This window comes from Mobula hypostoma, chromosome 3 (genome assembly GCF_963921235.1).
Source record: "Mobula hypostoma chromosome 3, sMobHyp1.1, whole genome shotgun sequence".
Classification (NCBI taxonomy): domain Eukaryota; kingdom Metazoa; phylum Chordata; class Chondrichthyes; order Myliobatiformes; family Myliobatidae; genus Mobula; species Mobula hypostoma.
The window spans coordinates 145,024,998-145,041,061 of NC_086099.1; the positions used below are offsets into that span (position 1 = coordinate 145,024,998).

Genomic DNA, 16,064 nt, shown 5'->3' on the forward strand with positions numbered 1-16,064 from the left:
TCTATTGCTGTAACTTGAAAAATGGTATTTGAAATAATTTCAATAGTGTTTTGAAGATTTGATATAAATATCAGACTTTCTAATCTGAAAAGTAATAGGTTAACATCAAGGAATCAGAGCTTTAATTTATTATTGCTGTTTGCTGGAATTTTTACCATTGTTCATTTTTTTTAGCATCCTGTGTATTGTGTGAATGTCGTTGGAACACAAAATGCTCATAATCTGATCACAGTTTCTACAGATGGAAAAATGTGTTCCTGGAGCCTGGATATGTTGACTCAACCACAAGTAAGCTGGTTCATTACATTTGTCTGAGTGGATTAAACATTGGTAGTTACTGTTTTATCAAAAGTAAAAGTAGCTGATTTATTGTTATAGGCAGGAAGAAATATAACTATTGGGGCACCTATTGTAGGGTATTGGTTCGCACAAAGTTTTACAGGACCAGCAACACTGGTTCATTTCCTGCTCCTGCCTGTATGGAGCTTGTACGTTCTCCCCGCAATGGAGTAGATTTCCTCCAGGTGTTCTGGTTTCCTCCCACAGGCAAAAAATGTACTGGTTGGTATTTTGATTGGTCATTGTAATTTGTTCCATGATTAGGCCAGCATTAACTTAGGGGATTGCTGGGCGCTGTGGCTTGGAAGGCCAAAAGGGCGTGTTCCATGCTGTATCCCTATAAATAAAAATGTAAATAAACAAAAATTAATTGTTTTCATCTCTCATTTCTTGAGGTATGCAGAGATGATAAAGCTTCATGTCCTGCTAAATTGTGATTCAAGTGGATTTGTGTCATGAAGTGTGTCTATACTTGGTATTGAGCAATCAGAGATATAGTATGGAATGGTAGAATCGATGGCAAAGTCATTGTTTCTGTTGTGAACTGATAGAAGACAAATTTGAGGAGAGGCATGACAACATAAAAAAAAAAGCAGAGGTAGGGCATGTGGTCCATCAAGTCTATTCAGCCTTTTAATAAATTCATCGTTGATCTAATCTTGGCCTTACTCTAATTTCCTGTGTGTCCTCCTTAATCCTTCCTTTCTCTAACTCAGTGGGTCTGTTTCAGCCTTGTGTAGAAGGTCTTCCCTTCTCTCTGGGATGGAGAATTCCTCAAGTTCCTAACATCCCTTAGAGAAGAAGTTCATCCCATGTGTATGCCTGAAGTTGTAGATCCGTCTAGAACAGGGGTTCCCAACCTGGAGTCGACGGACTCTTTGCTTAATGGGATTGGTCCATTGCATTTTGAACTGGTCAGGACAGCTTGCCATCCTCAACTTCCTAAGCAAAGAATGATACCTTCAGTATTCTGTAGAAGTTCAGCATAGTTCGTCACAGTGGAGTACAGCATACAACAAATCTTGAAGCATATGAAGATTTGGAGAGTGGACAAAGACTGGAGCAGCTGAAATAGTCATCTTTAAAGTAGAGAAGGCACCAAGGAGATGGAGAAGTTTAAAAGTAATAAGTGGTTCTAGACAAGAGGAAACTATTGTTCCATTAATGGAGGAGCTGGAAGAAACAGATCTTTTATCTATCCTGGTGCAGAGTTTCATGGATTGTTTTCAAGCTTTCAAACATTTTTTTCAAGCTTATTAATATCTTTCCTATAGGTGAGTGACCAGAACTGCACATGGCACTCTAAATCTGGCCTCACTAGAGTCTCCTATAACTTCAGTATAACTCGTGCACTCGCTGCCCTGATTTATGAAGCCCAGTGTGCCTCAGGCGCTCTATGTGACCCTGTCTGCCTGTGATGCCACTTTCAAGGCATTGTGGATCTGTATTCCCAAGTCCCTTTGTTCTGCCGCACACCTCAGAGCCCTGCTGTTCACTGTGCCAGTCTTGTTCTGGTTTGTCCTGCCAACATACAACAGCTCACGCTTCTCGGCATTAAGTTCCATCTCCAGTTTCTCATTCCATTTTCCCGGCTAGTTCAGATCACTTTGCAAGCTTTTATGACCTTCCTCGTTGTCCACTATGCCCCCAATCTTGGTGTCCTCTGCGAATGTGCAGATCCAGCTTACCACGTTTTGTAGATCATGAATATAGATAAACAATATTATTGGTACATGGTACATTAATGGTACACCATTAGTCACAGGCCCCCAAAAAGAGAGACAACCATTTACTACCACTCTCTAGCTTCTCCCACTAAAGCAACATTAAATCCAATGACTACTTCATCTTGAATGCCGGTGGACCTAACCTTCTGGACTGCCAATCATGTGGAACTTTAGATTAGATTAGATTATGAGGACACACAGTCCTCTTTCATTGTCATTTAGTAATGCATGCATTAAGAAATGATACAATATTCCTCCGGTGTGATATCACAGAAACGCAGGACAGACCAAGACTGAAAAACTGACAAAAACCACATAATTATAACATATAGTTACAACAGTGCAAGCAATACCATAACTTGATGAAGAACAGGCCATGGGCACGGTAAAAAAAAAGTTCAAAGTCTCTCGAAAGTCCCACATCTCACGCAGATGGGAGAAGGAAGAAAACTCTCCCTGCCATGCCCGACCACAGTCTGACTCTGAGTCGTCTGAAAACTTCGACCCTCCAACCAGCCCTCCGACACCAAGCACCGAGCACCATCTCTGCCGAGCGCTTCAACCCCAGCCCCAGCCGCCAGCAGCAGGCAAAGGCTTTGCTAAAGTCCATGTAAACAATAACCACTGCCTTCCCTTCATCGATGTGTAGGAAGCCCCTACTGAAGGTGGTTCAAAGAACATGAGCGCATTGGCAGATGTAGAATATATGCTATATTGCACTGCAAGAAAATCCTAGGAAGTGTTTTTTTTAAAAAGCTGAGGTGCAAAGGTCTGCCTCCATAGTAGCAGATGAGAGTTCAGCACATCCAAGTATTTTGTAGGTATAGCTTTACATTAACTGCTCGCTCCCCCTCTATGCAGGTCGCTGCCTCAAGTCGGTTTATGAAGTGGTAATCAAAAATGCATCATTTTGGGCAGAGTAGAAACTGGAAGAGCTCCAGGTTTTGGTGCTTCAAGTGTACAGCTGCAAGTTGTATTGTTTTCTGGAACAGTCCTACTGTGTATCATTTGCTCTAATTGTTTTAGCTGCTGTATGTACTTCACTGAACATTGTGGGCTGTTTAAAAGTTGTCAGAGAATGGGTAATTCAGGGGGTGATGTGAAAGACCAGCTGCAGCCTCTGCTTATTACTGACAAAACCTGCCCGTGGATGGGGGAAATGAAGATAGGTCCAATACCTGCTCAGCGAACTTTGGGTGACCATTATTTTTGAATGTAATTGGTTATGGGCCAGATTGATATTGCTTGTGGCTCTGAACAGAGCAACAGTGCAAACAATATTTAACTATTCAGACTGAAGTCTGAGGTATCTGTGTAAAGACTGGAATGGACTGTCCCGGTGAGGTTCTAGTGCAAGATCTGAGACCCCATTCATCCCTTTAGGAATTATTGGGCAGTGGGTGAGAAGGTAATGGGTAAGGCAAATTACTTTTGTCTTATTGCTTTGTCATCTTTAAGTTTTGAGTTTTTTAAAAAAGATTTTATTAATTTGACCTTGTAAGTCAATGTTAATATGTTTTGAATGTTTCCTGGCAGTCAGTGTGTAAAGCCTGTAAAGCTATGAGAAGGGCATTTTAACAAAGATTTCTGGGGTGCTCTGGAGATGGGCTTCAGTGTTCCATGTACTGTACCTCTTTCAACCCTTTGGGCTATGATACTGGAGTCCAGGATGCTACGAGCCAACTAGGAACATCAAGTTGGCGAATACAATACTCTCATTAGAGCTATAGCCACTTAGGAGTTAGCATGTTTGTGACAGTTGGAGACTGAATTATTGAGATTTGTAAACCTGTAGAAGACCACATCTGTCATTTCAATTTGGGAATAATGTACTTTGGTAGGTAGCAGTATGGTGTTACCTGTTCTGAGAAATTACATCAGGTAAAACTTTGCATGCTTGTAATAAGTTTTCTATTTGTTTTGACAAATAGTAAGAACTGCTCCTATTTTTATAACTGCATTGCGAGCAGCAAACATTTTAATCTCAGTGACATGAAGTAGGAGGATAATGTTCACCCAACATTTTGGAATGTGTAATTTGCTCCAGGTTGCAGAAGAATAATCGGGACCTCTGCAATATGTAATTAGATTCAGTCATTGTCTACATGCTACTCACCTCAGAGAACACACCATGCTTGCGCAACCAAGATTAAGGAATTCACTGTACTAGCACGTGAGAAGTCAGAGAACACATTTCACTAGCATTAGAAGTTAATGGGACATATTGCAGAAACCATTTTCAAGCTTACAGCTAAGTGAAAGGTTGGGTAAAATCACTAAATGTTAATTAACTAGGTTAAATTGCTAAATAGTAAACAGAAATATTTCAGTCTATCCTGGAAATGTGGTGCATTACCAATGCAGTATGTAGGAGGACCAATTAAATGACTCATTTAGTACATGTCTATATCATAACATGCACTCATTTTAGTACATGTCTGTATTAGTTTTGGAGTTTTTGAGCTAGAGTGAAGAGCATCAATAAGGAGCATTAGAGATGGGGAGAGTTACCTGGGAGGCAATGGAGACTTTGGGTTAGGTAGTGATTTGAAAGTCAGAAAGCATGGGATCCAGGGAAGTTTGGTCAGGTGGATTCAGAATTGGCTTGCCTGCAGAAGGCAAAGGGTCGTGGTTGAGGGAGTACATTCAGATTGGAGGATTGTGACTAGTGGTGTCCCACAAGGATCTGTTCTGGGACCTCTACTTTTCGTGATTTTTATTAACAACCTGGATGTGGGGGTAGAAGGGTGGGTTGGCAAGTTTACAGACGATGCAAAGGTTGGTGGTGTTGTAGATAGTGTAGAGGATTGTCAAAGATTGCAGAGGGACATTGATAGGATGCAGAAGCGGGCTGAGAAGTGGCAGATGGAGTTCAACCCGGAGAAATGTGAGGTGGTACACTTTGGAAGGACAAACTCCAAGGCAGAGTACAAAGTAAATGGCAGGATACTTGGCAGTGTGGAGGAGCAGAGGGATCTGGGGGTACATAATCATAGTCGTATTCATATTTTATTAATCCCGGGGGAAATTGGTTTTTGTTACAGTTGCTCCATAAATAATAAATAGTAATAGAACCATAAATAGTTAAATAGTAATATGTAATTTATGCCAGTAAATTATGAAATAAATCCAGGACCAGCCTATTGGCTCAGGATGTCTGACCCTTCAAGGGAGGAGTTGTAAAGTTTGATGGCCACAGACAGTAATGACTTCCTATGACGCTCAGTGCTGCATCTCGGTGGAATGAGTCTCTGGTTGAATGTACTCCTGTGCGCACCCAGTACATTATGTAGTGGATGGGAGACATTGACCAAGATGGCATGCAACTTAGACAGCATCCTCTTTTTAGACACCACCGTGAGAGAGTCCAGTTCCATCCCCACAACATCACTGGCCTTACAAATGAGTTTGTTGATTCTCTTGGTGTCTGCCACCCTCAGCCTGCTGCCCCAGCACACAACAGCAAACATGATTGCACTGGCCACCACAGACTCGTAGGACATCCTCAGCATCGTTCGGCAGATGTTAAAGGACCTCAGTCTCCTCAGGAAACAGAGACGGCTCTGACTCTTCTTGTAGACAGCCTCAGTGTTCTTTGACCAGTCCAGTTTATTGTCAATTCGTATCCCTAGGTATTTGTAATCTTCCACCATGTCCACACTGACCCCCTGGATGGAAACAAGGGTCACTGATACCTTAGTTCTCCTCAGTTCTACCACCAGCTCCTTAGTCTTTTTCACATTAAGCTGCAGATAATTCTGCTCACACCATGTGACAAAGTTTCCTACCGTAGCCCTGTACTCAGCCTCATCTCCCTTGCTGATGCATCCAACTATGGCAGAGTCATCCGAAAACTTCTGAAGATGGCAAGACTCTGTGCAGTAGTTGAAGTCCGAGGTGTAAATGGTGAAGAGAAAAGAAGACAAGACAGTCCCCTGTGGAGCCCGTGTCCACAGATCCCTGAAAGTTGTCTCACAGGTAGATAGGGTAGTTAAGAAATCTTATGGGGTGTTAGCTTTCATAATGAGGGATAGAGTTTAAGAGTGGCGATGTAATGATGCAGCTCTATAAAACTCTGGTTAGGCCACAGTTGGAGTACTGTGTCCAGTTCTGGTCGCCTCACTATAGGAGGGATGTGGAAGCATTGGAAAGGGTCCAGAGGAGATTTACCAGGATGCTGCCTGGTTTAGAGAGTATGCATTATGATCAGAGATTAAGGGAGCTAGGGCTTTACTCTTTGGAGAGAAGGAGGATGAGAGGAGACATGATCGAGGTATACAAGATAATAAGAGGAATAGATAGAGTGGATAGCCAGCGCCTCTTCCCCAGGGCACCACTGCTCAATAGAAGAGGACATGGCTTTAAGGTAAGGGGTGGGAAGTTCAAGGGGTATATTAGAGGAAGGTTTTTTACTCAGAGAGTGGTTGGTACGTGGAATGCACTGCCTGAGTCAGTGGTGGAGGCAGATACACTAGTGAAGTTTAAGAGACTACTAGACAGGTATATGGAGGAATTTAAGGTGGGGGTTATATGTGAGGCAGGGTTTGAGGGTTGACACAGCATTACAGGCCCTTTGGCCCACAATGTGCTGTACTATTCTGTGTTCTATTTGACAGTAAAGTTTGCAATGTAAAAGGAATTTGGCATACACTGTGATAGGAGAATCCATATTTTACATTACTTCTGCCAGGTACTTAATGTTTATAGTGTGACGAGGTCCTGAATAACCCTGTGAAGGTACGAGGAACTTTTAGATTTCTGCTTAGTTGGAGAGAGAGCACCGAGCAGCTCGTAAGGTGCTATGGTAACCGAGGGCGGCGTTATTTGATGGACAATCGATGTTATGATTTTTCGGCAGCATGTTTATACTTCCCAAGGACATTTGCCTTCATGTACATTTCTTACACAGAGAAAGGAAGGAGGGGTTATTTGGATGACAGTAGGTACTCAGCACGGGAAGATAAATAGGAGGTCAGATGATATAGACCTCAGGCACACATTTTGGGCACTGAATGAACTTTGTTGTGCCCGCAGAAAAAGGTGGGTTTTTGGAGGATCGATCAGGCAGATTGATCAGTGGCTCTTGCAGTTAGAAAAGGGATTGACCGGTGGTGAGTTGTCCGCGTGTCCAACCTTTGCCTGGGTTGATAGCCCCACCACAGAAAAACAGTCCCCTTTGTTGTGGTCACAGTTGGTGACTTTTAAAGGATTTCGTAGGACAACGAGAAGATCGATGGGGTCAGCTCAACTGAAGACTGAAATCTCTCCCCCCGCCCTCCCATCACTAGTCAACTCAACACCACGAATTGAACTGAACTTTACTCATCATCATAAGATTGTATCTTTTTACCCCTAGACTTGAAGAAGCTTGGTTTTTCACATATATTTCCACACTTACTGATATACTTACTTATATATAACCATTGCTAACCTGTTTGATTTATCTACATTTATATTACTGTATTGCATCATTACTAATAAATATTATTAGTCATAGTCATACTTTATTGATCCTGGGGGAAATCAGTTTTCGTTACAGTTGCACCATAAATAATAGTAATAGAACCATAAATAGTTAAATAGTATTACGTAAATTATGCCAGTAAATTATGAAATAAGTCCAGGACCAGCCTATCGGCTCAGGGTGCCTGACCCTCCAAGGGAGGAGTTGTAAAGTTTGATGGCTACAGGCAGGAATGACTTCCTATGACGCTCTGTGCTGCATCTCGGTGGAATGAGTCTCTGGCTGAATGTACTCCTGTGCGCACCCAGTACATTATGTAGTGGATGGGAGACATTGACCAAGATTGCATGCAACTTGGACAGCATCCTTTTTTCAGACACCACCGTGAGAGAGTCCAGTTCCATCCCTACAACATCACTGGCCTTACGAATGAGTTTGTTGATTCTGTTGGTGTCTGCTGCCCCAGCACACAACAGCAAACATGATAGCGCTGGCCACCACAGACTCATAGAACATCCTCAGCATCGTCCGGCAGATGTTAAAGGACTTCAGTCTCCTCAGGAAATGGAGACGGCTCTGACCCTTCTTGTAGACAGCCTCAGTGTTCTTAGACCAGTCCATTCGTAACCCCAGGTATTTGTAATCCTCCACCATGTCCACACTGACCCCCTGGATGGAAACAGGGGTCACCGGTACCTTAGCTCTCCTCAGGTCTACCACCAGCTCCCTAGTCTTTTTCACATTAAGCTGCAGATAATTCTGCTCGCACCATGTGCAAAGTTTCCTACCGTAGCCCTGTACTCAACCTCATCTCCCTTGCTGATGCATCCAACTATGGCAGAGTCATCCGAGAACTTATGAAGATGACAAGACTCTGTGCAGTAGTTGAAGTCTGAGGTGTAAATGGTGAAGAGAAAGGGAGACAAGACAGTCCCCTGTGGAGCCCCAGTGCTGCTGATCACCCTGTCGGACACACAGTGTTGCAAGCACACGTACTGTGGTCTGCCAGTCAGGTAATCGAGAATCCATGATACCAAGGAAGCATCCACCTGCATTGCTGTCAGCTTCTCCCCCAGCAGAGCAGGGCGGATGGTGTTGAACTCACTGGAGAAGTCAAAAAACATGACCCGCACAGTGCTCGCTGGCTTGTCCAGGTGGGCGTAGACACGGTTCAGCAGGTAAATAGCAATACTGGACTCCAAAGTGTTTTCCATCTCAGCTGGTTCTTTAACCCGTCACGGGGTATGTGACAATAGAGATGTGAACAAAGACTGCAGGGAAGCTGGGCATTCAACCATAACTATATGTGAGCAAGAGACTTCAACCAGGATGGGTGGCAAAGAAATGTTTTGACAGAAGAATGGATAGTATTCATTGCAGCCACATTCAAGTTTTTCCTTCTCGTTCCCACAATTAAGGGAATTTGGTGCTAGAAAAAGTCAGAGATTGGGAGTTGGGGGACCTGATTGTCTTAGTTTACAAGGGATCCAGCATTGTGGTTAGAAATGGGAATGAAGCTGTGCTGAGAAAATTTGAGGAACTAGGCACCAAATTTAAAATGCAGAATAGCAATGTTGTGTGTTTTTTCAAGAAGGGAAATAGGGATAATCTAGGTAATTATAAACCAGTGAGCATCATGTTGATGGTAGGGAAGTTATTGGAGAAGACATTTGGGAATAGGATTTAAGTGCATTTGGAAAGGCACAGCCTGATTAGATACAGTCAGCGTGGCTTTGTGCAGGGCAGGTCATGTCTTATATAATTGCTAGTTATTTCTTTGAAGAGGTGACAATGTGCTTGTTAAGAGTATGGCAATGAATGTTATCTACTTTAGATGGTCTTTTGTAAGACATTTGATGTGCTCCTCATGGTAGGTTGATTCAGGAGATAATGATACATGGGATCTATGGTGAATTGCAAGTTTGGACTTAAAACTGGCTTGTCCATAGAAGGCAGGGTAGGGGTGGAAAGCTGATTTTCTGGCAAGTGATCTGTGACTAGCAAGGATGAATATTGGGACCTCTCTTAGTGATGTTTGTTAACGATTTGGGTGGTAATGTAGATGGGTGGATTAGCAAGTTTACAGATGATGACAAGATTGGCTTAGTTGTGGGCAGTGCAAAGTATTATCAAAGAATACAGTGGTATATAGATCGGGTACAGATATGGGCAGAGAAGCAGCAGATGGACAAGTGTGAGATGTTGCACTTTGGCAGGTGAAATGAAAGGAGAAAGTTTACATTTAATGAATAACAGGTCATGAATAGTGTTACAGTAAAGAGGGATCTTGAGGTCCAAGTCCACACTTCACTGAAAGTGGCTCTGCAGGTGGATAAGGCAGTCAAGAAAAGGCCTGTGATATGTTGGTCCTCATTGGTGAGGGTGTTGAGGATAAGATTAAGGAAATGGGGCTACAGCTATATGAATCTTCATGTGGACTGCATTTGGAATATTCTCTGCAGTTTTGGTCATCCATTACAGGAAGGATGCAGAAGAGATTTACCAGGATGCTGCCTGGATTAGAGGGTATGAGTTCTAAGAAAGGCAGGACATACTTGGGTTGTTCTCCCTACAATATCAGACTGTGTGGAGATCTGATAGATATTTTTAAAATTGAAAATCATAGATAGGGTAGATGGTCAGAATCTTTTCCCCAGGGTAGAACTGTCATATACCAGAGGACGTGCTTTTAAAGTTGGGGTGGGAGGGGGCAAGTATAAAGGTGATGTGAAGGGTGTCTCTTCATGCAAGGAATGGTAGGTGCCTAGAATAGGTTACTGGGGTAGTATGGGAAGCAGGCATTTTGGTGGAGTTTCAGGTCTTTGGATAGATACATGAATATGAAGGGAATAAAATATAGAGATGACACACAGGTGGAGGACTCAAGATCAGCATAATATTATGGGCCGATTGGCAAATCCAGAGTTGTATTGTTCTATATTCTTTGTAATCTGAAGTGTAATAATCTTGATATTGTTACTTGAGTGATATGAAAGTTGGACATTATTTGAGGAGGCTGGAGTTTGAATAGGGCTTTGGTTTGACCTGATTTTGGAGGAATATGTGATATTTTAGTCTCTATCTGAAGAAAGACAAAAATGTCTTGGAATTGGAGGAGATCTTGTAGATTCAGCACATTAATTATTAGGAGGTGGGCATTATTCTCTGAAGAGTAAGTATGGCCAGTATTTGATTTTGTTTTATTTATAAAAGTGATTTCCTAAGTATTGGGGAATGTGAAGATAAATGCTGAGAGACTGTCTTAAAGGAAAGAGTAAGACTAAGAAGAAATTCGGTCATGGAATAAGTGGGAGCCTCTTTTAAGACTGAGAATATTTTTTATTGGAACATTGTAAATTTCAGTAAGCTCTGACTCAGGGCTTTGGATGTCCAGACATGGAATGCTTCCATGGTTTTGTGGGAAATCTGAGGTCAATAAAGGAAGCACAGAACACAGCATTAGGTGAAAACATTAAACTTGAGGAATAATAATTGTCCAGTTTTGTTTTGGTGTTCAACTATTACATAGTACGTAGAGCTCAAGGCACTAAAAGTGTTGGAACACCCAAACAGTGGTCTGCTGTGTTCCATCATGATTGGCAGTTGAACATCAAAATATGCTTTTGTGCAATCTTGGTTCCTATTTTCCAGCTATTTAAATCCTCATCTAAACTGAAGTTCAATGCATCTCAGGTTTTTAATAGGGTTAAGAATTTTGCAACTTTGTTATTGACATAAAAAATAGAGTAACTGTAGTTATCTTTGTTTCAATTACTACTTGTATATCGCAAAGTAACAGCAGTATCAATTAATGCACACCATTTAATTTACATGGACAGTTCCTACCATGATGACTAAATATAGCCAGGATTGCTCATTTGACAGAATAAAAATTTCTAAATGTATTTTGTAATTTAAACAAATCAGCTGAACCAAAGAAGGATATGGTGGGAATGGATGACTAAAAGTTTTGTTGAAAGAGTGGTTTTGAGAGGGGTCTTAAAATACAAATGAAAAATTGAGACTCCTATTTCAAGTGGTTAGAGGCATGGGCTTGATAGTGGAGTAAGGTTTGTGAAAAATGCAATGTTGGAAGAAGTGTACAGTTGGTGAATTGCAGAACCAGAAGAGATTAAGGAGATTGAGAAACTGTCAGGGTGGGATGGGGGTTGGGCAGATATAAATTCAAGATGAAGATTTGTAAAATCCAAAGTGATGGTGGATAGTAAACAATGCCAGCCTGGGCATAAAGTGAGCAGGAGTTGTGGGCAGTTAGGCTGCAATTACTAGACTTTGGTTTAACTCACTAGGAGGTAGGTGTTGTGTTGGTAGGCAGACTAGGGAAGCAGTAGAATGGTACTTTAGGTTGCTGTTGAGGCATTGCCCAGGAACAGGAGCACTGATACTGGCATTAAAATGGGTCACTTTAGAATTATATAAAGAGTTACATTATGACTGGGAGTTTAGCATGATCCCCTGCCCTTCCCTTTACTGGGCCAGGAACTTGGGCATTGAAATCTGCTGCAGATTGGGAGAAGAATTACCCATGCGTTGATGTGCAGAGGCTGGTGTTGTGTGGGCCAGGTGGAGTTCGTTGCTAAGATGCAAAATTCAGAGCCCAGTGATTTCTCTCTGAAAATGAGCTCTGTAGCGTCCGCTGCTCTTGGAGCGCCCCAGCCAGACACGAGGAGGTCAGCAGCTTGCATGAGAGGGACCACAGTGGTCTGTCAGTGATAAAGCAGGATCTGCCAGTCCTGTACGCACCATGCTCCCTAGATCTCAATCTCAGCGGTGAGTGGCCTTGCTCCAACCTATTCAATGTAAACCCCCACAGGAAGCCTCCCCATATTGTACTGAAGATGATTTACAGGAGAGTGCTAGGTTTCTGGTATTACAGAATTCAGAACATTGGTATATAGACGCCCCCCCCCCACCCCCCAGGGTTGTCCTGTCCAAACGGTGCAGTAACGAATCAATATTCTACATGACAGCGCTCTGTCATCCTCTCCAAACCCCAACAGGATACTGGTGCATTCCATAGATGCAGATTTTAGGAGTCAGATGTGCAATGAGGGGCAAGCACAGAGGATTTTGCCCTGCAAGTCTATGGTTGTGCTGATGCTGAAGTTACGGATTTAGAAGGCCTAAGGTTAAGATGCCCGACTTACGAATAATTTTATTAGGTTCATGATGACTGTGGACAGATACGGAATAAAATGTGCATAAATAAATACCAGCATGTATTCACAATGTAAACAGCATTGCAAAAAGTGGTTTAAAATGTCTACAGTACAGTGACTGAGGTAAAATATAGAGGGGATTGGTGGGGGAGGGGCGTCTACAGTGGTATGAAAGAGTTTGGGCACTCCTGGTCAAAATTTCTGTTACTGTGAATAGTTAAGTGAGTAGAAGATGAACTGATCTCCAAAAGTCATAAAGTTAAAGATGAAACATTGTTTTCAACACTTTAAACAAGATTAGAGTATTATTTTTGTACAATTTTAGAGTGGGAGGGAGAAAAGGAAAGGAGCACCATACAAAAGTTTGGGCACCCCAAGAGATTTGAGCTCTCAGATAACTTCTACCAAGGTCTCAGACCTTAAATAGCTTGTTAGGGCTATGGCTTTTTCACAGTCATCGTTAGGAAAGACCAAGTGATGCAAATTTCGGAGCTTTATAAATACCCTGACTCCTCAAACCTTGTCCCAACAATCAGCAGCTATGGGCTCCTCTAAGCAGCTGCCTAGCACTCTGAAAATTAAAATAAATGATGCCCACAAAGCAGGAAAAGGCTATAAAAAGATAGCAAAGCGTTTTCAGGTAGACATTTCCTCAGTTGGTAATGTAAGTTAGAAATGGCAGTTAACAGGAACGGTGGAGGTCAAGTTGAGATCTGGAAGACCAGGACAAGTTTCCAAGAGAACTGCTCGTAGGATTGCTGGAAAGGCAAATCAAAACCCCTGCTTGACTGCAAAAGGCCTTCAGGAAGATTTAGCAGACTCTGGAGCAGTGGTGTATTTCTTTTTTTGGTGCATGTGTGCGTCTGCATCCGTGCGTGTGCGGTGTTGGTGGGATGACGTCTTTTTCATGCCTTTACAAGGCACAGAGCGAGAGAGAGAGAGACTGTGTGGTGCACCACTTCTCTCACAGACACTTCGCAGTATTTTCCTCTTTATATTTTATGAGGTCGAGTTGCGATCTTGACACTCAACCTGGCATGGATGGAAAGCATACTTGGGAGCAGACCCGACTGGGTTCAAACCCAGGAACCTCTGTTGCAGAGTCTGACGCTGATGTCATTGTGCCACCAGCCAGCCCATGGTGCACTGTTCTACTGTGCAGCGACACCTGCACAAATATAACCTTCAGGAAAGAGTCATCAGAAGAAAACCTTTCCTGCGTCCTCACCACAAAATTCAGCGTCAGAAGTTTGCAAAGGAACATCTAAACAAGCCTGATGCATTTTGGAAACAAGTCCTGTGGACTGATGAAGTTAAAATAGAACTTTTTGGCTGCAATGAGCAAAGGTATATTTGGAGAAAAAAGGGTGCAGAATTTCATGAAAAGAACACCTCTCCAACTGTTAAGCACAGGGGTGGATCGATCATGCTTTGGGCTTGTGTTGCAGCCAGTGGCATGGGAAACATTTCACTGGTAGAGGGAAGAATGAATTCAATTAAATACCAGCAAATTCTGGAAGCAAACATCGCACCGTCTATAAAAAAAAGCTGAAGATGAAAAGAGGATGGCTTCTACAACAGGATAATGATCCTAAACACACCTCAGAATCCACAATGGACTACCTCAAGAGGTGTAAGCTGAAGGTTTTGCCATGGCCCACACAGTCCCCCAACCTAAATATCGTCGAAAATCTGTGGATAGACCTCAAAAGAGCAGTGCATGCAAGACGGCCCAAGAATCTCACTGAACTAGAAGCCTTTTGCAAGGAAGAATGGGCAAAAATCCCCTAAACAAGAATTGAAAGACTCTTAGCTAGCTGCAGAAAGCACTTACAAGCTGTGATACTTACCAAAGGGGGTGTTACTAAGTTCTGACCATGCAGGGTGCAAACTTTTGCTTCAGGCCCTTTTCCTTTTTTGTTATTTTGAAACTAAAAGAAGGAAGTAAAAAAGTAATCTTGCTTAAAATATTAAAGAAATGTGTCATCTTTAACTTTATGCCTTTTTGAAATCAGGTCGTCTTTTACTTAGCTATTCAGAGTAACAGAAATTTTGACTAGGGTGCCCAAACTTTTGCATGCCACTGTAACTAAAATGGTTGATCAGATTAACTCCCTGAGGGAAGAAACTTTAAGATGGCGTTAAGGTATTGTTTTAATAGGCCTACAGTGCTTCTGAGAGAGAGCTTTTGGCAAAGGCAGTCAGCAGGATGAGTAGTGTCTGCAATGAGTTTCCCTGCCTGCTTCTTTGTACTGGGCACATACAAGTCCTGCAGTAATGGTAGACTGCAGGCAGTGACCTTTTCTGCTGGCCTGACAGCTTGTTGAAGTTTTTGTATATCTTTGACTACAACAGAATAGGAAAGAGGGAGACTGGGTTAAGGTAGTCTGATGCACAGGACAATAGACACCAGGTAATGGAGGATGTCGAAGTGATTACCAGTTGTATAGAATGTGCAATTCAATTTGAAGTTTCTTTGGGCTGCCTTCCCAGTAGTTTATGGCTGGCTCCATAGTGACAAGTTATCATTTCCTTTAATACACAGTGGCCACGCAGCAATCTATAGGTGGCAATTTTGAACTAAATTATTACCTCAGTGTTTGGTAGAAGGCTTGTTCCGTTCCACATAGCATCCACAGATAAATGTCCAGCATCATCTACACTAGAAATGACTCAGAATTTTTAACAGAACTGTAGAGATATCAATCCATCTTGCACTGGTTAATGAAAGCAAATGCATTGAGGATTTTTTAAAAATTGATGACATAGTTCTAAACTATATCTGAGGAGAGGAACCAATTCAAACTTGGATGGCTTGGAAGCAAGGGCTGACGGGAGTGAGCAGAAAGAGATTCTTTACTACCTAAGCAGCATTTTTAAAATAAAATGTTTTGTATTTATGTGATTGCAAAATATTAAGTGTTTTTTGTTAGAGGCAGATTATTATTAGGGGGAGGGGGGATTCTCTTCAAGTTTGGGGCATGTCACAAATTTTGTCGAGTTTCCACTTAATAAAGATGCATGTCTCGAAGATCCAGTCTAGTCAGTGAATGACCAAGTCATAATACAGAGTTCAGACTGAAGACTAAACAAATCTACTCGAGAATTAGGGATAGGGATCCGTATACTGTACCTGCCCTGTGTAACCCTGCTGAAGAGAAGGAGAATCAGCTGTACTTTTGGATCTCTAGGCATGTAATAGCTCTGTTTTTAAGCATCAAAGGTGAGTGCTGAGGGCAATCCAAAAGCTTCATAGTTGTATAGCTTCCCAACTTCCTGGAAAGTTTTGCATGTAAATGTAGTGCTTCAGATACTTTCAATAAGCGGGCCACCTGTGATAGTTGTATTTTGCTG

The 16,064-nt window shown here is 42.2% G+C and overlaps 1 protein-coding gene across 2 annotated transcripts in view; it reads left to right on the top strand.

Moving 5' to 3' along the window:
• LOC134343572 (cytoplasmic dynein 1 intermediate chain 1) overlaps positions 1-16,064 on the top strand; it is a 211,863-nt gene that overhangs the window by 145,936 nt on the left and 49,863 nt on the right. For both annotated transcript variants that reach the window (XM_063042317.1, XM_063042318.1), the window contains one exon: positions 175-288. In XM_063042317.1, coding sequence (XP_062898387.1) covers positions 175-288 — 114 coding nt within the window. The remainder of the gene's footprint in view (positions 1-174; positions 289-16,064) is intronic.